Raw genomic sequence first — 20,210 nt, forward strand, 5'->3', positions numbered from 1 at the left:
AAAAAAAAAAAAAAAATTTTCTGTTGCACAGGCTCTGTGTGTGATGTATGCTTTGGTTTACCATGTGAAACAATTTCTTAGATGGTCTGGTTAGTTTCAGTTGGGCAATAATACTAGTCAAAGAGATCCTTCAGGGTCTTAATTCTCAAAATGTCACAGCAGCTTCAAGCAGACACTTGTTAGAAACGCTTTATCTCAGGGCCTACCCTAAACCTACTGAATCAGAATCTGCAATTAATAAGGGCCATTTGATTTATGTGCACATGAAAGTTTGAGAAATACTGCTTTAGATTAAGCTACCTGCATAGTGTGAGTGTATTGTCTGGCTTAGGCATTCTTCCAAATATCAGGCTATATAGGTCTTCACATTTCATGAAATCAGTAAATGTTCATTGAAAAGGATAGTTAACTGTGCGAAAAAATTTTAACGTGGATGGTTCTAGAAATATAGGTATAGGTGGATTGTCTCTTGTTACATAACATATTATAGGAGGAAGGGCATTGCTTTCTGTGAAATCCCTATCTAGCTCAGTTCAGTGTCCTGTCAAAATCGGAAGTTACCTGTCATTTGTTTTCTGTCCTCTGCTGTTGCATCAGGACTGTTGCCTTCATTAGTTGTGAGAATGGAGAAGACCACTGGTGGCAGCATGTGTCTGGGGCCAAAAGGGAGCATGGCAGCTTAGGATTGGATACTTCCTAGAAGTTGGAGGAACCTAAGAGGGGCTGTGAAGCAGAACTTCAGTGGGCCCTGTTCAGCTTGGGGGAGACTTTGCGTAGGGTGTCTTGAGTGTTCTGGGGACCTGCCTTTAACTTTCTCTGCCATTGTACTCACAGCTTGGTCCCCAGTGGTAGGCAAAGCTCATGCTCATAACACATTATGCTGTCTTTATGAGGAGCTATATCCACATGAAGTACTGTTTCAAGTGTATGATATCACACATTGACTCAGCAGTGCTTTCTCTTCTCAGATTTTGGACTTCTTTGTATGGTTCCCTTTCTTTGGTAAAGATAAAGAGCAAAAGTACATTAAGTGCTGTGTAGATAGATTCCATAATGATGTTTCACAGGTATATAAGTCTCTCTTAACCTCACTGTCCAGTTAAAAAAAATTGGTTTTTTTTTTTTTTTTTTTGTTCTTACCAACAGAGGCATTGATTTGGTTTTCAACTGATTTTGGACTTTTTAATCAAAGCAGTACAAGTGCAACATGGTTAAAATAGTATAAAAGGGTATATACAGTGAAAGATAAGTTTCTCTCTCACTCTTCCCTTCCCCCAAACATTTAGCAGAGTTTTGTATATCTTTCTGTGGCCTTGGAGACTAGCTGTATTACTGTCTCTCTCCTTCACTTAGGTATGCAAATTGGAACATTACTACCCTGCACTTGTGTGTGTTTTACTTAACTATACCTTGGAGATTGTACCACGATAGTTCATTGAGTTTTTATTACTTTTGCTAAGATTGTTTATAAATTGGGTATGATTAGTTGTTCACTTAGAATTATTAGTATTTGCCTTGGAATTAAATTAGTATGGTTTATGTAAGTACGTGCTTAGAGTTGAACGCTTAAAAATATATAAGCAAATGATAGGGAAAATAGGTAACCATGTCAGGGTTAAGGGCCTTTTGGACCTTGAAATTTCTAGAGTTTAAATAAAATTTGTATTTCAGTATAGAAAAGCCACCATACCCAGTTTATTCCTGCAACAACAATATATATGTATTCAGATATTCAAGAGCTGATTTCACATTTGATAATTTTATAGAGATTACAGAGTTTTTTTTTTGAGATGGAGTTTCACTCTTGTTACCCAGGCTGGAGTGCAATGGCGCAATCTTGGCTCACCGCAACCTCCGCCTCCTGGGTTCAGGCAAAATTCTCCTGCCTCAACCTCCCGAGTAGCTGGGATTACAGGCACGTGCCACCATGCCCAGCTAATGTTTTGTATTTTTAGTAGAGACGGGGTTTCACCATGTTGACCAAGATGGTCTCGATCTCTTGACCTCATGATCCACTGGCCTTGGCCTCCCAAAGTGCTGGGATTACAGGCTTGAGCCACCGCGCCCAGCCGAGATTACAGAGTTTTAGAATGAAGCCATAGAGTTGCAATTTAGAATCTATTGACTAGACAGGTAAATATATATTTACTGCATTTAACTAGCTAGGTAGGTAGTCAGATGAGCTTAAATACTAGAATATCTTTTAAAGGAAATCCTGAGACTTTTTTCATGTCTGAAGCATCCTATGAAAATATCTTTGCTTTTAAAAATGGGTATGTTTCTAGCGTGGGCAACAAAACAAGACTCTGCCTCTACAAAAAGTAAAAACATAGCTGGGTGCAGTGCCTCATGCCTGTAGTCCCAGTACTTTGGGAGGATTTCCTGAGCCCAGGAGTTGGAGACCAGCCTGGGCAACATAAAGAAACCTCATCTATACAAAAATTTAAAAAATTGAGTCGGCCATAGTGGTGCATGCCTGTAGGCCCAGCTACTCAGGAGGCTGAGGTGGTAGGATCACTTGAGCCTGGTAGGTCAAGGCTGCAATGGAATCATGATAGTACCACTGCACTATAGGCTTGGCAACAGAGTGAAGACCATGCCTTAACATCCCTCCACCCCCCAGAATGGGTGCATTTGATGTTAGACACAGATCATTATAAAGCTTACTTAATAAACAGAATTCATGTAAATTTTCTCAGGTGTGAGCAAATAGGTCGTATTGGTATATAGGTGAATTTTTGTTGTTGTTGTTGTTGTTTTCTGAGATGGAGTCTTGCTCTGTTGCCCAGGCTGGAGTGCAGTGGCGTGATCTTGGCTCACTGCGGCCTCCACTTCCTGGGTTCAAGCAGTTCTGTGCCTCAGTCTCCCACGTAGCTGGGATTACAGGTGCCTGCCACCATGCCCAGCTAATTTTTGTATTTTTATTAGAGATGGGTCTCACCATTTTGGCCAGGTTGGTCTTGAACTCCTGACCTTGTGATCCACCCCCCTCAGCCTCCCAAAGTGCTGGGATTGTAGGTGTGAGCCATTGGGCCCGGCCTGAATGTTCTTTTTTAAAATAAGGTATATGCTTAATAATTGTGGTTGAGGCCAGGCGCGGTGGCTCAAGCCTGTAATCCCAGCACTTTGGGAGGCCGAGGCGGGTGGATCACGAGGTCAAGAGATCTAGACCATCCCGGTCAACATGGTGAAACCCCGTCTCTACTAAAACTACAAAAAATTAGCTGGGCATGGTGGCGCGTGCCTGTAATCCCAGCTACTCAGGAGGCTGAGGCAGGAGAATTGCTTGAACCCAGGAGGCGGAGGTTGCGGTGAGCCGAGATTGCGCCATTGCACTCCAGCCTGGGTAACAAGAGCGAAACTCCGTCTCAAAAAAAAAAAATAATAATAATTGTGGTTGAGTGTCATGATGCCTGCGACTTTCAAATGATTCAGAAAAACAGATTACAGATAGCAAATAGGGCAAAGTGTTAATTGAATTCAGATTTAATTATACTTTGTGTCTTTGAAATTTTCCGTAATAAAAACTTGAGGGGAGGGAAGCATGCCTCTTTAAAGTTAATATAATTTTCACAATTTGACTTGTGGTATTTCTTAAATTGCAAGCAGATACACAACTTTTCTTAGATTTAGTCTGAAAACATTCTTCCTCTTGACACTTATGATTGAAGAGACTTTCATGTAATTTATTATTGAGAAGATTTTGAAAAAAGAAAATAAGTGAATTGCTTTTAAAATGAAGGCAGAAATGTGGCACATTTTATTAAGATGTGAATTTTTGAGTATTTTGCCTATTGATATATACCTTTTTTAGTAAATAAAAGAGTTACTACTCTGTAATAGTTTATTTTTGAGACAGAGTTTCACTATTGTTGATCAGGCTGGAGTGCAGTGATGCCATCTGGACTCACTACAACCTCTGCCTCCTGGGTTCAAGAGTTTCTCCTGCCTCAAGCCTCCTCAGTAGCTGGGATTACAGGCGCCCACTACCATGTCCAGCTAGTTTTTTGTATTTTTAGCAGAGATGGGGTTTCACCATGTTGGCCAGGCTGGTCTCGAACTTCCAGCCTCAGGTAATTCACCCACCTTGACCTCCCAAAGTGCTGGGATTATAGGCGCGAGCCACCACGCCTGGCCATATGTAATACTTCAGTAAATAAAAAAAAAAAAGGGATTGATTGGCATTTTCAGTCTTTTTTTGATGGCTAGAGTTAAGTTAAAAAAAAAAAAAATTAAGTCCAGGAGAATATTTTTTATTTGTAATGCAGAAAAATCAGAGACCAGTTTTCTCTCTTCTGCTTTTTTATTAAGCAGGGAAAATACTGCAAAATTTCCCAAATTCTTTGACATGTAAAGAAGTAGGATGTGGCAACAGTTGTATTTTCAGATTAATGAAAAGATGAGGTCAACAAGTGATTTGCAGAACCATAAAGATAATGCTTTGATTTTGAATTATTTACAGCTGGAAACTCTTACTTTCTCATGCTGCTTTGAACTGTGGAAAGGATGAGATGTGATAAGCTGTGTGTGTGGGGGGGTGTGGGTATGGGTGTGGGTGTGGTTTGTTTTCTGTAGGATATAGTATTGAGTTCATGCCTGCCAAAAGTTTGCTTAAATTATTCCATATCTGATTTTGAGGTACTGTTGTGTTTCTGTCTTGATTTGTGCTTCATTGCCAACTAATTAATTTTAAAGCATTGTTGTTTTCTAATGGGGAATATGGTTACTATGCTTTGTTCACTTGGAGCAGAATGTCAAGTGGTATTCTTAATTAAATATTTATAAGATCACATTCATGTTAGTGAATTTCTAGGAATAACACAGCCTTTTCTCTTCTTTTGTAGCATAAGCAGTACTATAATGGATGTAGACAGCACAATTTCCAGTGGGCGTTCAACTCCAGCAATGATGAATGGACAAGGAAGCACTACTTCTTCAAGCAAAAATATTGCCTATAATTGTTGTTGGGACCAGTGCCAGGCTTGCTTCAACTCTAGCCCAGATCTGGCAGATCACATCCGTTCCATACATGTAGATGGTCAGCGAGGAGGGGTTGGTTTTATCATTTCTTTTTTTCATTCCGTTTTCATTAGTTTTATTAATTTATAATTGCTAGTTAGGCTTTTTTGATGAAAATAATTTGGGATTATTTTTACACAGGCTTCATTTTTTCAAGAGAATATTTAATAATTATTTCCCATATACTTGATAAAATCAAATAAAAATAGGATATGTGTTGGATTTTAGTTTGCTTTTAGATATGCTGTTTTAAAGAAATTAGACTTTTAAATATATATTAGGTGGCAGTATTATAAATGAATACAGTGTATTCCAAGGTTCTGATGTTTTGAGTTGAGAACATTTAGAATTAACACTGTCTTGGTTTTCCTTTGTTAGAAGATACTAAATTATTCCTGATGCTTAAATTAACTGGGGAGACTATTGGTACCAGGATTAGTATAAGCAGTTCTATTAAATGACAACCTGAACTCATTATTTGTAAGTGAGAATTGATCATCTTTCCCAGGTCTTGTCAGAGCTGCTTTAGATAGAAAGTTCTGATTAGTCAGTATTGACCTATGTCCTTTCAGGAATACATTTAATTGTGTTAGTTCATGTAACTTCTATTGGGTAATGAGAAAAGAGCTAAGCAAATTGGGTAAGCCAAAGGTAACGCACCAAAATATTAATTTACACATGATTTTCATCTTTACCTATATTTTTGTTGAATGTATTTTTCAAAATTAATGTCGCAGTACTGGTGATTTATTAATATTAGGCCACACATCTCCTAGCTTGCCATCACTATTGAACAGATAACTAATATGGTAAAAATCATTATGGCTTAAGTTAGTGGGTAACTGTTTCCAAGGTTCTGTTGATATTTTTTAGAATATAGTATTGATCTTTTTTTTTTTTTTTTAAACATCCAATCAAGCCGACATTTCTAACATTTTAACTAGCGGTGTCATACTTGAGTTTTATTTTATTTTTTTTGAGACAGAGTCTTGCTCTGTTGCCCAGGCTGGATTGCAGTGGTGTGATCTTCACTCACCCCAGCCTCTGCCTCCAGAGTTCAAGTGATTATCCTGCCTCAGCCTCCCAAGTAGCTGGGACTACAGGCACTTGCCACCATGCCTGGCTAATTTTTATAATTTTAGTAGAGACGGGGTTTTGCCATGTTGGTCAGGCTGGTCTTGAACTGCTGACCTCATGTGATCTGCCCACCTCAGCCTCCCAAAATGCTGGGATTACAGGTGCAAGTCACTGTGCCTTACTGAAATTTCTTTTAAGACATACTCATCCCGGTCACAATATAATGTATCAGCAGTCTTTGATTATTCAAACTTGCTAAGTAAACACTTGCACATTTTCCTTCTTGTTAGAGTTAATATGTATGATGTCTAAGTAACTAGTAAAATGTTATACTTACATGTGATCTGTTAATGAACTGTGTCCATCCTATGGCATTTTCACTATAAAACTCTGCTCAGTGGTTGGGCTATTTTGGTAACCCAGGCTTCTCCCCCAAGCCATATGTCAGATACTTAGTGTGAAGTATGTTAGCAAGTTGGTTTTCTAGCTTTTGTAGATCAGCCTTTTGTGAGCCAGTGCTTGATGTCACTTGGTATATACCATTTTTGAGCATCATGGCATGATGCTTTTTTGTCACTTGACTTAGCAATTGTATTTAGAATCACTAGCTATTTGGAAGATCACTGGGGTTCTTTTAGTAAATGTGGGAGAGGGGAATTTCATATTTCTGAGTCCTGGAATCCTGCAAGTTGAATTGGCATACAGCCTGATGAGAATTACAACTCTTTACAGATTTGTAGGAAAAATGCAGTTACAAACGGATTTTTATTTTATTTTATTTTATTTTATTTATTTATTTATTTATGAGACAGAGTTTGGTTCTTGTTGCCCAGGATGGAGTGCAATGGTATGTTCTTGGCTCACTGTAACCTCTGCCTCTCAGGTTCAAGCAAGCCTCTTGCCTCAGCCTTTTGAGCAGCTGGGATTATAGACATGAGCCACCACATCTGGCTAATTTTTTTGTATTTTTTGTAGAGACAGGGTTTCACCACGTTGGCCGGGCTGGTCTCAAACTCCTGACCTCAGTGATCCACCGTGACTGCTGGGCCTCCCAGCACTGAATTTTAAAATAATTAAATATATCATGTAATCACTGTAACTATATACTTGTATCTTAGTGATATTGTAGAACTAGACATGAAATCTTGATATTTTTCCCGTAAGTGTAATATTGAAATGAAAAATCTTCCATGTCATTTCTTGAACCCTTATTCAAAATACTGCTTGATTACCAATAATAAGATTCTGTAGCTGATTTTAAGAGTAATGCTATTTTGACCAAAGATAGGAGTCCTGACCTTTGAAGGACATTATTTGCTAAACTATAAATGTAATGGTTCAAAGAAAGGAGAAAATGCATCCCAGTTGTTTTCTACATACCAGTTATTGATATAGACTATGGTGTTTTCTTTTTTTTTTTTGGTAGACGTGGGATTTTACCATGTTGCCTAGGCTGGTCTCCAACTCCTGGACTCAGTCCCTTTCTCCGCCTTGGCCTCTGAAAGTGCTAAGATGACAATAGACTATGTTTTCTGAGTGGTAAAATGTGAATGAGAATTTGAAAACTTGGTACTACAATAAAAGACAAGAAAATTCGATCTGATTTTGTGCTTTGAGGTTGGCTTTGTGTTGTTGTTGTTGTTTGAGACAGAGTCTCACTCTGTTGCCCAGGCTGGAGCGCAGTGGCACAACCTCAGCTTACTGCAACCTCTGACTCCTGGGTTCAAGTGATTCTCCTCCCTCAGCCTCTTGAATAGCTGGGATTACAAGTGCACACCGCCATGCCCAGCTAAGTTTTGTAATTTTAATAGAGACGGGGTTTCACCATTTTGGCCAGGCTGGTCTTCAACTCCAGACCTCAAGTGATCATTCCTCTTCAGCCTCCCAAAGTGTTGGGATTACAGGCATGAGCCACCGTGCCCAGCGGCTTTTGTGTTTTGAAGAGTAGTTGTTGGTTGAAACATGAAATTTTTTTCTTTAAAATGAGCTTTCAAATTTTTTTTTTTTGATGGGCACAGTGGCTTACACCTGTAATGCCAGTACTTTGGAAAGCTGAGGTGGGTAGATCGCCTGAGCTCAGGAGTTTGAGGCCAGCCTGGGCAACATAACAAAACCCTGTCTTTACAAAAATTAGCTGGGTGAGGTGGCACATGCCTATGGTTTCAGTGCGTTGAGGGGCTGAGGAGGGAGGATTCCTTGAGCTCAGGCGGTCGAGGCTGCTGTGAGATCGGGCCACTGTACTCCAGCCTGGATGACAGAATGAGACCCTGTCTCAAAAAACAACAACAACAAAAATGTTTTTAATGTACAGATCGGGGGCGTTAAGTACATTTACCTTATTGTGTAATTGTCACCCATTCTCTGTCTCCAGAACTTGTAAATTATCATCCCAAAGTGAAATCTGTACCCATTAAACAAACCTACTCTCTGCTCCCACTAGTTCCTGGTAACCACAGTTCTACTTTCTGTCTCTGTGTATTTGACTGTTGTAGGTATCTAATATAAATAGAAAACACCTGATTTTGTTGGTTTAATTATTTTTTTTAGATTTCTTATTTCTTCTTTCTCTCTTAAGTGTTAAAGTGTCATCATGGAACAGAAACAGATGAGGAAAAAATTGGTAACCCTAGAAGATTTTATGCTTCTGATTATTGAAAGATGACAATTTTACTGGAGCAGTAAGTTAGCAAGATCTAAACTATATTAATTTCTGTTCTTTTTCTCATTCTGCTATAATCTTTACCCTGGGAAAAAAACAAAACCATTATATAACCAGTTAGCATCGTTTTTTTCCCCTTCTTAGCTGTTTATGTTGCTGTGTTCATGTGGACTTCTTTGGAGGCTGAGTTTAGATTTTCCTGGCCTGATTTCTACATTAAAATTAAACTAATCATTTAAACACCAAATTATGAATACACTTTTTTTTTTTTCTTAAATAGAGATGGGGGTCTCACTGTGTTGCCGATTCCGATCTTGCCTCGGCCTCCCAAAGTGCTAGGATTACAGGCGTGAGCCAGCACGCCCAGATGAGTATACCTTTTTTAAAAAGAAATCATGAGAATACTTTCTACAATTTCAGAAATAAAAACAAGACAGGCAAAAAGAGAATCTCTTAGTGTTAAATATGATAGAATTGTGTTATTAGGTCTATACTTTTTTTTTTTTTTTTTTTTTTGAAACAGTCTTACTGTTGCACAGGCTGGAGTACAGTGATGGAAGCTCAGCTCACTGCAAGCCTTCATCTCCCAGGTTCAAGTGATTCTCCTGCATCAGCCTCCTAAGTAGCTGGGACTACAGGCACGTACCACCATGCCTGGCTAATTTTTGTATCTTATTTTTAATAGAGATGGGGTTTCACCGTGTTGTCAAGTCTCGTCTCGAACCCCTGACCTCAGATGATCCACCCATCTCGGGCTCCCAAAGTGCTGGTCTTACGGGCGTGAGCCACCATGCCCAGCCTAGGTTCATACTTCTATGTGTTACTGGTTTCTGAAGGTTAGACTCTGAGTTACCTTACTAATCAAATTTCAAATCCCAGAGTCCTCTTAATATACACCTGAGTCTTGGAAGGTGGGGAACTTTTAGGACTTTAGAGGCTCAGTGTAAAATATATTAGTGTTCTTTCTTTCTTAGTTATTTCTGACATAAATACAATTTCTGGAAAGCTGTTTAGGTTTCTTGATATACGATTTGTTTTCTGTGGTCATTTCAGGTTTACTTTTGAATATATTCTTTGTGTTTTTTGTTGAGGGCAGAGGGAGGAGATTTTGAGCAAGGGAGGAATATGATAGGGTACTATTGGAAGACTTGAATGAGTCCAGTTAACTATAGCACTCAGGAGGTCAAGGTTGCAGTGAGCTATGATTGTGCCACTGCATTCCAGCCTGGATGACAGAGCAAAATGCTGTCTCAAAAAAAAAAATAATAATCTTGATGGTACCATGGAATCATCCGTCCAACTCCTCTGCCTGACTTTTGTGTTTCTTTTTCTTTCTTTCTTTCTTTTTTTTTTTTTTTTTAAATGAGACAGAGTCTTACTATGTTGTCTAAGCTGGTCTTCAACTCCTGGGCTCAAGTAGTGCTCCCGCCTCAGCGTCTTGAGTTGGTGGGATCCCAGGAATGTACCATCACACTCAGCTGCCCTTCCTGACTTTAGATAGTGTCTCTCTTTCCTTTTTGTATCATTTTACTGAAAACAAGATCAGTTACTCGGCATAATTAGGCCTTTATTTTGGCATGTAGATTATACTGTTAACTTGCTCTGCATTTAGAATATATGTGGCTGATTTTAATTTACTGGTAATAACTGAATTTTCTTGTACATACTTAGTCTGACAGGTTAATATTGCGTGTTTTTGCAGTGGATTTTTTATTTATATAAAGATTTCATGGATTTGGGCACTTTAGGTGCACAGGTGTTTGTACATTTATCTGTACTATACAAGCCATTTTAAGTATAGGCCACTCAAATGCATTCAGGTACACAGACTGGTCAAGAATACACTGGTTCGTACACTGGTTTAAGAATATTGACCAAAGTGAAGGAGACTCAGACAACCCTTGGCTCCCAGGTTTATACCATCCTTATTCATTTTGGGCATTTTAGAGAAGATTCCTGAAGGTAAAACCTATTCTGACAGAAACTCAGTACTTTCTAGAGTTCTCAACAGAAAACCCAAACCTCCCTGTAACATTGAAATTTTGGACATCTATACCTTACATGTGTTAAGGCCCTTGTAAGCATGAAGATTTCTTTGGCAGTCCATAAAAGTATGTATGTTTTTTGAGATGGAGTCTTGTTCTGTCACCCAGGCTGGAGTGTATATAGTGGCATGATCTTGGCTCACTGTAACCTCCGCCTCCCAGGTTCAAGCGATCCTCCTCCCTTGGCCTCCCAAGTAGCTGGGCTTACAGGCATGTGTCATCACATCTGGCTACATTTGTATTTTTAGTAGAGGTGGGGTTTCGTTGGTCAGGCTGGTCATGAACTCCTGACCTCAAGTGATCCGCTCACCTCAGCCTCTCAGAGTGCTGGGATTACAGGCATGAACCACTGCACCCAGCCTAGGGGTCCTCCTATCTCATTATAATAGTGGGACTATAGGCATGCATCACCACGTCTGGCTAATTTAAAAATTTTTAGAGTTGGGATCTTGCTCTGCTGCCCATACTGGTCTGAAACTCCTGTCTTCTAGCCATTATCTTGTCTCAGCCTCCCGAGCAGCTGGGATTCTAGGCACAAGTCACTGTGCCAGTAACTTGTCGTGTCATGAGAGACTGGACCTTGGATCCCTGTGTCTTATTCTGTTAAAATAGCCAGACCTTAATTTATTTTAAAATAGAAGAACCATGGCAAATTATATTCTTGAACATAATCCTTCCAAATTTGTATATAATAGGAATCCTATGGTATTTGATTTTTCAGGGTCAATTTTAACAGTGGGAGAGTTTCTAAAAATAGTATAAAAAAGTTTTTCACATATTATACATCTAAAAAGTTTCAGATTTGAAGAAGACCCTTTTGTCAGATTTGGGAATATTTTTATCAAAAGGTCTTCCTAATACAGGTTAGGAAAGGAAATAGAGCCTTGAACAGCTTTGCGTGTTTTCTTTTTTTTTTTTTTAAACTAACTCTTGCGTTTGTCCCCCAGTCGAGTGCAGTGGTGCAATCTCAGCTCAATGCAGCCTCTGCCTCCCGGGTTTAAGTTATTCTCCTGCCTCAGCCTCCTGAGTAGCTGGGATTACAGGCAAGTGCCAACCTGCTTGGCTAATTTTGTGTTTTTAGTGGAGACGTAATTTCGCCATGTTGGTCAGGCCAGTCTTGAACTCCTGACCTCAAATGATCCACTGACCTCGGCCCCCCAAAGTGTTAGGATTACAGGTGTGAGCTGCTGTACCTGGCCTTTTGTGCATCTTTCTAAACATCTCACCCCAGTATCGCTAAACACAGTTAACCTTGATCTTTTATGCCTAGTTCATTTGCTGTAAAATTTACCAGGTTGAGGATTTTGGTTTTTCTTTGAATCTGAAGGTGTTTCCTTAGTTGTGTTACTAGATATTATTCCATGTAGACCATATATTCTCACTAATTAAGTAGTGGGAATAATTAAATTACTCCCGTGTAATTTTAGGGTCTGCCATTATTGCATGTTTGCTCATAGAAAAAAAAAAATTAGAAGCCAGATACTGTTATTTCTGCCAAATTTAGTGGTTGAGTATTGTTACGGAGAGGCAGCGCTTATTTCGAAGGAACTAAAGCCTATCTTTTCTTTAAGAGTAATTCAGAGTAGGGGGTCACTTGAGAATCTTTTTAACATGAAGGAGAATCCTTCTGTCACAAAAGCTGTTAGAGGAATAATGTTGATACTGTTCTCAAATACTTTAAGGCATTTCTGTTTACCTGTTAGGTTAGTGCATTAAAAGTAATGGCAAAAATGGTGATTACTTGTGCACCAAACTAATAGTATGATATGTGAGAGAATTTTAAACCAACCCTTGATTCTTCTTTATTACTTGGATTGAAAAATAAGACTTTGAGCCCAGTAGTAGTTGTTGGTTTTTTTTGTTTTGTTTTTTGAGACAGATCTATCTCTCATTGCCCAGGCTAGAGTACAGTGGCATGATCACACCTCACAGCCTTGCCCTGTCTCTCTCTCACCTCAGTCTCTTTAGTAGCTGGGACCACAGATGGGCACCACTATGCCTCACTAATTTTTGTATAGACAGGGTTATGGCATGTTGCCCAGGATGGCCTTGAACTCCTGAGCTCAAGCAGTCCCGCCTTGGCCTTCCAAAGTGCTGGGGTTAGAGGTGTGAGCCACTGTGCCTGGTGAGTCTAGTGGTCTTGATTTCAAAAATTGATAGCATTATCTGTGTGTGAGTATCAAACAATACTGAATTAATTTCTACAGCATTTTTTTTTTTTTTTTTTTGAGAGAAGGTCTCTTGTCACCTATGCTGGCATGCAGTAGTGCCATCTTGGCTCACTGTGTCCTCTTATCTCTTGGGCTCAAGCAATCATACTGCCTCATTCCCCACCCGAGTAGCTAGGACTGTCTGTCGGTGTGTGTGCCATTATGCCCAGCCAATTTTTTTTTTGTTACTTTTGTAACAAAAACCAGGCAGGATTTTGATGTGTCATCCAGGCTGGTCTCAAACTCCTGGCTCAAGCTATCCACCCACTTTGGCTTCCCAAAGTGATGGAATTACCAGTGTGAGCCACCGCATTGGGTGCATATAAGTATTGTTTTGTAGTTCTTTTCTGCTCTTAGATTTATTTTTAAAAGTTACTTTTATCTCTGAGAACCTGGAGCATTAGTTTATAAACATGTTCTAGGGTTGGGAATTTTGAGTATGAAGGAGGAAATTTATGACTTTATCTAATACTAGCAAATCTGTTGTAGAGTCAGGATATGCAGTAACTTCTAAACAGTCTTGTCAAATTGCAGTGGTGATATTGCCTTGTTATATCCATTTGACATAAGGTGGTATTGTTTTTGAGTAAAAATTGACTTCAGTTATTTGTTTATAGACTGTCAGTTTTTCTAGTCTTTTTAAAAATTTTAGACTGGCAGAAGAAAGGTTCTTCAGTTCCTTGTATATCTTTCTTGTGTTCTATATGTATGTAGTATATTACAGTCTTGACTCTAATTGTTCCTACCTTAGAAAAGAACAGAGCCTTTAAATGGTTCCTTCAAGATAATGATTGTGGTAGACCCTTCTGTTTGTTGGGAAGCAGTTTTCATTGTTTGGTGTGATGGAAATATCATTAGTTAGGAAACTGACATGTCACTGGTAGGAAGATCGTAAAGAGTGCATTGTTAGTCTTGGTGCTTTCCAAACCTAGTTATAGTTAGTACCCTGAACCTAGAATGTGGATCTATTATGCCAGTAGGGTAGCTTTTTTCTGTTGCTTTTATTATTGTATTTAATATTTTGTATTCAATTTGTCTCATAACAAAATTTCTGTTTGAGGCAGCGTCTTGACTATGTTTCTGTGTCATAATCTAGATAAAAATAATTTTTCGTAATTGGAACAGTATAGGAACAAATATTGTTAGTATGCATGTTAGACCAGGACATAGCCAGTAAAAAATTGTAATTTGATAATTCTCACTCATTCTTTGAAGTTGAAAATAGTATCTTGTAATTAACATTTATTGATTTCATTAATTTTTTTTACGCCTTGATATTTTCCTGCTATTTAAAATTAATGTTCTTTTGTACAGTAAATACTGAAATGTAAATATTGGCCCGTGGTCCCAGTTCCTAGGAATATATTGCTAATATTATATACATTTCCTTCTGAATGGTATTCTGTGATCAGTGTGGTAATTCCTTATTGAAGGTGTGGGCAGTAGTGTTAAGGAAGTCTCATACTAGGATGTTTTGACAGTTTATCAAAAAGCATTTTGATTGGGTCATACATTCAGTAGCTCTTGTAAGTTGAAGGCTTGTAACATGTTAATTTGCATGTATGAGGAATCATCAAACTCTTCTTGAGAGAAGTCATGAAATTAATATTGCTTTGTTTTTCTTAACAGGTATTTGTTTGCTTATGGAAAGGTTGTAAAGTATATAATACTCCATCAACCAGTCAAAGCTGGTTACAAAGGCATATGCTGACACACAGTGGAGACAAACCTTTCAAGGTAAGGATGTATGTATATAAGTTTTTTCTTTTATTCATTGATTGATTGATTCACTTGTTTGTTTATTTTTGAGATGGAGTCTCACTCTGTCGCCCAGACAAGAGTGCAGTGTTGCCATTTTGGCTTCCTGCAACCTCTACCTCCTGGTTCAAGCAATTTTCCTGCCTCAGCCTCCCTAGTAGTTGGGACTACAGGTGTGTGCTACCACACCTGGCTAATTTTTGTACTTTTAGTAGAGGTGGGGTTTCACCATTTTGGGCAGGCTGGTCTCGAACTCCTGACCTCAGATGATTCTTTTGCCTTAGCCTCCTAAAGTGCTGGGATTATAGGCACTGGCTTTTTTTTTCTTTTAAATGTTAGTATAAGCTGGGTGCAGTGGCTCATGCCTGTAATCCCAACATCTTGGGAAGACCAGGTGGGTAGATCACGAGGTCAGGAGATCGAAACCATCTTGGCTAACATGGTGAAACCTGTCTCTACTAAAAAACAAAAAGTTAGCCAGACATGGTGGCATGCGCCTCTATTCCCAGCTACCCGGGAGGCTGAGGCAGGAGAATCGCTTGAACCCAGGAGGTGGAGGTTACAGTGAGCCGAGATCGCACCACTGCACTCCAGTCTTGGTGATACAGTGAAACTCCATCTTAAAGGAAAAAAAAAAAAAAAAAAAAAAAAGTCAACTTAAGCTGACATGTTTCCTAATAAGAATATTTTTGCTCCTCCACATTTTTTTTTTTTTTAAACAGTTGTTTGTTTTAACATTCCTGTACATGCATTGAATTTCAAAAGTAGATGGAGATAAAGATCATTTGATCCAGTTTTTTCTGTTTGAAGCACAGGAGAAATGTTGCTGTTGGGTTAGGGTCTTGAAAATAGCTAGTGGGTAGGAAGCCACATTGGTTTTTGTTAATAATACCTTGTGGTCTGATGATGTTTTCTTACAGTCGAGGGTTTCAGTGCTTTCATTAGCAAATAACATTGACTGTTACATAAAACAAATAAATTATAGGACGTTAAGGGATTTGATTCCTTTCCCTCAGTTTTGAGGTCACACTCCTGAGCTTAGTTTTAAATCACTTTTGTCAAATTGCATGTATTCTTGGAAATCTTTATAAAGAGCAAGTTTCTGTAAAAATCTTTTCTGTTTATCTTTATGAAAAATTAAATATTTTGGTTTCTATTTATGGAAAGCAGCATATACCATAGAGATTTAAAGTTTCTGTGTAAAGGAGTTTAATAGTTGTTAAAACATTTATTGGAATGAATACTGCACCAGCAACTTCCCTTGGGTTTCATAGAGAGTGAGGTAATTCTTGTGGAGTTGCTTTTAAAAACAATTTTTTTGGAAAAAGCAATCAAGTGAAAACATTATAACAAAAATTTACAGTAAGAATTATTTTTCTCTCGTTCTGTTTCCCCCCTTTCTCCCTAGTATATAATTATTGTTACTTGTTTCTTGTGAAGTTTTCTAGTATTTTCTTATGCAACCACAAGCAGATAAATATGTAGTCTCATTTTCCTTTCTTCCTTACACACAATCTAGTAAATTGAATACTGTCTGTATCTTGCTTTAAAAAAAAAAAAAAACAAAATTTAATTTTAGAGAAGCTTTAATTACACAGATTAGTTGTTTTTCAATATACCAAGTTTCTTATGTTCTTGAAATGTTATACTGTATATGTGTACCTTGCTTTTTTGTTTTAATTTGAGTAGTTTTTTTTTCTTCCCGAGATGGAGTCTTGCTCTTTTGCCCAGGCTGGACTGCAGTGGTGCCATCTTGGCTTACTTCATCCTCTGCCTTTGGGTTCAGGTGATTCTCCTGCCTCAGCCTCCCAAGTACCGGGATTACAGGCGTGTGCCACCACGCCTGGCTAATTTTTGTATTCTTAGTAGAGATTTTTTTTTTTTTTTTTTTGAGATGGAGTCTTACTCTGTCTCCCAAGCTGGAGTGCAGTGGCACGATCTCGACTCACTGCAACCTTGGCCCCCTGGGTTAAAGCAATATCTCCTGCCTCAGTCTCCTGAGAAGCTGGGGTTACAGGCGCTTGCCACCACGCCCTGCTAATTTTTGTATTTTTAGTAGAGACGGGATTTCACCATCTTGGCCAGGCTGATCTTGAACTCCTGACCTTATGATCCTCCTACGTTGGCCTCCCAAAGTGCTGGGATTACAGGCATGAGCCACTGCGCTGGGTTCTAATTTGAATAGTTTTTGAGGAACAGGTGGTTTTTGGCTACATTAGATAAGTTCCGTAGTGGTGATTTCAGAGGTTTTGGTGCACCTGTCACCTGACTGTGTACACTATACCCTGTGTGTACTCTTTTATACCTACTGCCCACTCTTCCCTCCTAGTCTGCAGAGTCTATTATATTATTCTTATGCTTACTCATAGCTTAGTTCCTTATTAGAAGTGAGAACATACAATATTTGGTTTTCCATTCCTGAGTTACTTCACTTAGCATAATGGTTTCCAACCTCACCCAGGTTTCTGTGAAAGCAATATATTGTTCCTTTTTACACCTTGAGTAGTGTTCCATTGTGTATATATACCACATTTTCTCTACACACTCATTGATTGAAGGGCATTTAGGCCAGTTCCATTTTTGTGGTTGCAAATTGTGCTGCCATAAACGTGTGTACAAGTGTCTTTTTCATATAATCATTTTTTGTCCTCTGGATAGATAGCCAGTAGTGGGATTGCTGGATCATATTGTAGTTCAACTTTTAGTTCTTTAAGAAATCTCTGTACTGTTTTCTATAGTGGTTGTATTAGCTTCTGTTCTCACCAGCAGGGTAAAAGTGTTCCCTTTTCACCACATCCATGGCAACATCTATTGTTTTTTGGCCTTTTAAAATTATGGCCATTCTTGCAGAAATAAGGTGTTATTGTGTTGTATATCTTCTTGTGAGAAATGTTTATTCATGTCATTTGCCCACTTTTCGATGTGATTATTATTACTATTTTCTTGATGATTTGTTTGAGTTCCTTGTAGATTCTTGGATGCATAGTTTGCAAATATTTTTTCCCATGCTGTGGGTTGTCTGTTTATTCTGCTGGTTATTTCTTTTTATTTGCAGAAGCTTTTTAGTTTAATTAGATTCCATCTGTTTATTTTTGTTCTTGTTACATTTGCTTTTGGGTTTTTGGTCATAAACTCTTTGCCTAAGCCAATGTCTGGAAGAGTTTTTCCAATGTTACCTTCCAGAATTTTCATGGTTTCAGGTCTTAGATTTAAGTTTTGATCCATCTTGGGTTGATTTTTGTATAAGGTGAGAAATGAGGATCCAGTTACATTCTCCTATATATGGCTTGGCAGTTATCCCAGCAGCATTTGTTGCAGTGTTCTTTCTCCAGTTTGTGTTTTTATTATTATTATTTTGAGACTGACTTCCGCTGTGTCACCCAGGCTGGAGTGCAGTGGCATGATTTTGGCTCATTGCAACCTCTGCCTCCCAAGCTCAAGCGATTCTCCCGCCTCAGCCTCCCGAGTAGCTGGCATTAAAGTTGCCTGGCACCATGCTTGGTTAATTTTTGTATTTTTAGTAGAGACAGGGTTTCATCCTGTTGGTTAAGCTGGTCCTGAACTCCTGACCTGAAGTGATCTGCCCACCTTGGTCTCCCAAAATGCTGAGATTACTGGCATGAGTCACTGTGCCCGGCCGAATATTTGTCTCTATTTCTGGGATCTCTATTACGTTGGTCTGTGTGTCTATTTTATTCTGGGACCATGCTGTTTTGGTTACTATAGCCTTGTAGTATCCAAAGTCAGATAAAGTGATGCCTCTGGATTTGTTCTTTTTGCTTAGTCTTGCTCTGGCTATGTAGGCTCTGTTTTGGTTCCATATGAATTTTAGGATTGTGTGTTGATAGTTCTGTGAAGATTGATGATAGTACTTTGATGGGAATTGCATTGAATCTGTCGATTGCTTTTGGCAGTATGGTAATTTTCACAGTATTATACCCATCCATTATCATGGGATGTGTTTTCATTTGTTGGTGTTGTTAGTGATTTCCTTCAGCAGTGTTTTATAGTTTTCCTTGTAGAGGTCTTTCACCTCCTTGGTTAGGTATATTCCTGAGGTTTTTTTTTTTTTTTTTTGTAGCTGTTGTAAAACGGGTTAAGTTCTTGATTTGTTTCTCAAGTTCGTCATTGTTGGTGTAGAGAATTGCTATTAATTTATGTACATTGATTTTGTATCCTGAAAGTTTACTGAATTTATCAGATTACAGGCTTTTTGGATGAGTCTTTAGAGTTTTCTAGATACATGATCATATCGTTAGTAAACAGCGACTGTTTGATTTCCTCTTTACCCATTTGGTTGTCCTTTATTTCTTTTCTCTGATTGCTGTGGCTAGGGCTTCCAGTACTTGATGTTGAATGGAAGTGGTAAAAGTGTACATCCTCTTCTTGTTCCAGTTCTCAGGGGGAATGCTTTCAACTTTTCCCCATTCAGTAGATTATTGGCTGTGGGTTTGTCATAGATGGATTTTATTACGTTAAGGTATGTTCCTTCTATGCCAGTTTTGCCGAGGATTTTAATCATAAAGGGATGCTGGATTTTTTTGTTGTATGCTTTTTCTGCTTCTATATTGAGATCATATGTTTTTTCACATTTTTAAAATTCCTTTTATGTGAGGCATCACATTTACTGACTTGTGTATGTTAAACCATCCCTGCGTCCATGGTATGAAACCCACTTGATCGTGGTGGATTATTATTTTCATATGCTGTTGGATTCGGCTAGCTGGTATTTTGGCGTCTGTGTTGTCAGGGATATTGGTCTGTAGATTTATTTTTTTTTGTTATGTCATTTCCTGATTTTGGTTTTAGGGTGATACTGGCTTCATAGAATGATTTAGGGAGGATTCCCTCTTTTTCTGTCTTTTGGAATAATTTCATTAAGATTGGCACCAGTTCTTCCTTGAATATCGGAAAGAATTGAGCTGTGAATCCAACTGGTCTCAGACTCTTTGTTGGCAGTTTTTATCACTGTTTCAATCTCAGTATTTGTTATTGGCCTGTTCAGGGTTTTTATTTCTTCCTGTGTAATCTAGGAGGGTTGTATATCTCCTGGATTTTATCCTCTCCCAGATTTTCTAGTTTGTACATGTAAAGGTGTTCATAGTAGCCTTGAATTATCTATTTCTGTGGTATCAGTTATAATATTTTTGGTTTTGTTTCTAATTGAGCTTATTTAGATCTCTTCCTTTTTTTCTTGGTTAGTCTCACTAATGGTCTATCAATTTTGTTTATCTTTTCAAATAACCAGCTTGTTTCATTTACCTTTTGTATTTTTGTTGTTGTTGTTGCTGTTTTTGTTTCATTTAGCTCTGCTCTGGTCTTTGTTATTTCTTTTTGCTGGGTTTGGGTTTGGTTTGTCCTTTCTTGTTTCTCTAGTTCCTTGAGGTGTGACCTTAGATTGTCTGTTTGTGCTCTTTCAGACTTTCATTTTTTTTTTTTTTT

The 20,210-nt window shown here is 38.4% G+C and overlaps 1 protein-coding gene across 2 annotated transcripts in view; it reads left to right on the forward strand.

The window, feature by feature from the left end:
* AEBP2 (AE binding protein 2) overlaps nt 1-20,210 on the forward strand; it is a 76,188-nt gene that overhangs the window by 15,267 nt on the left and 40,711 nt on the right. For both annotated transcript variants that reach the window (XM_017527397.2, XM_017527420.2), the window contains exons 2-3: nt 4,845-5,052; nt 14,640-14,747. In XM_017527397.2, coding sequence (XP_017382886.1) covers nt 4,845-5,052; nt 14,640-14,747 — 316 coding nt within the window. The remainder of the gene's footprint in view (nt 1-4,844; nt 5,053-14,639; nt 14,748-20,210) is intronic.

Source organism: Cebus imitator, unplaced genomic scaffold (genome assembly GCF_001604975.1).
Source record: "Cebus imitator isolate Cc_AM_T3 unplaced genomic scaffold, Cebus_imitator-1.0 Scaffold2, whole genome shotgun sequence".
Taxonomy (NCBI): domain Eukaryota; kingdom Metazoa; phylum Chordata; class Mammalia; order Primates; family Cebidae; genus Cebus; species Cebus imitator.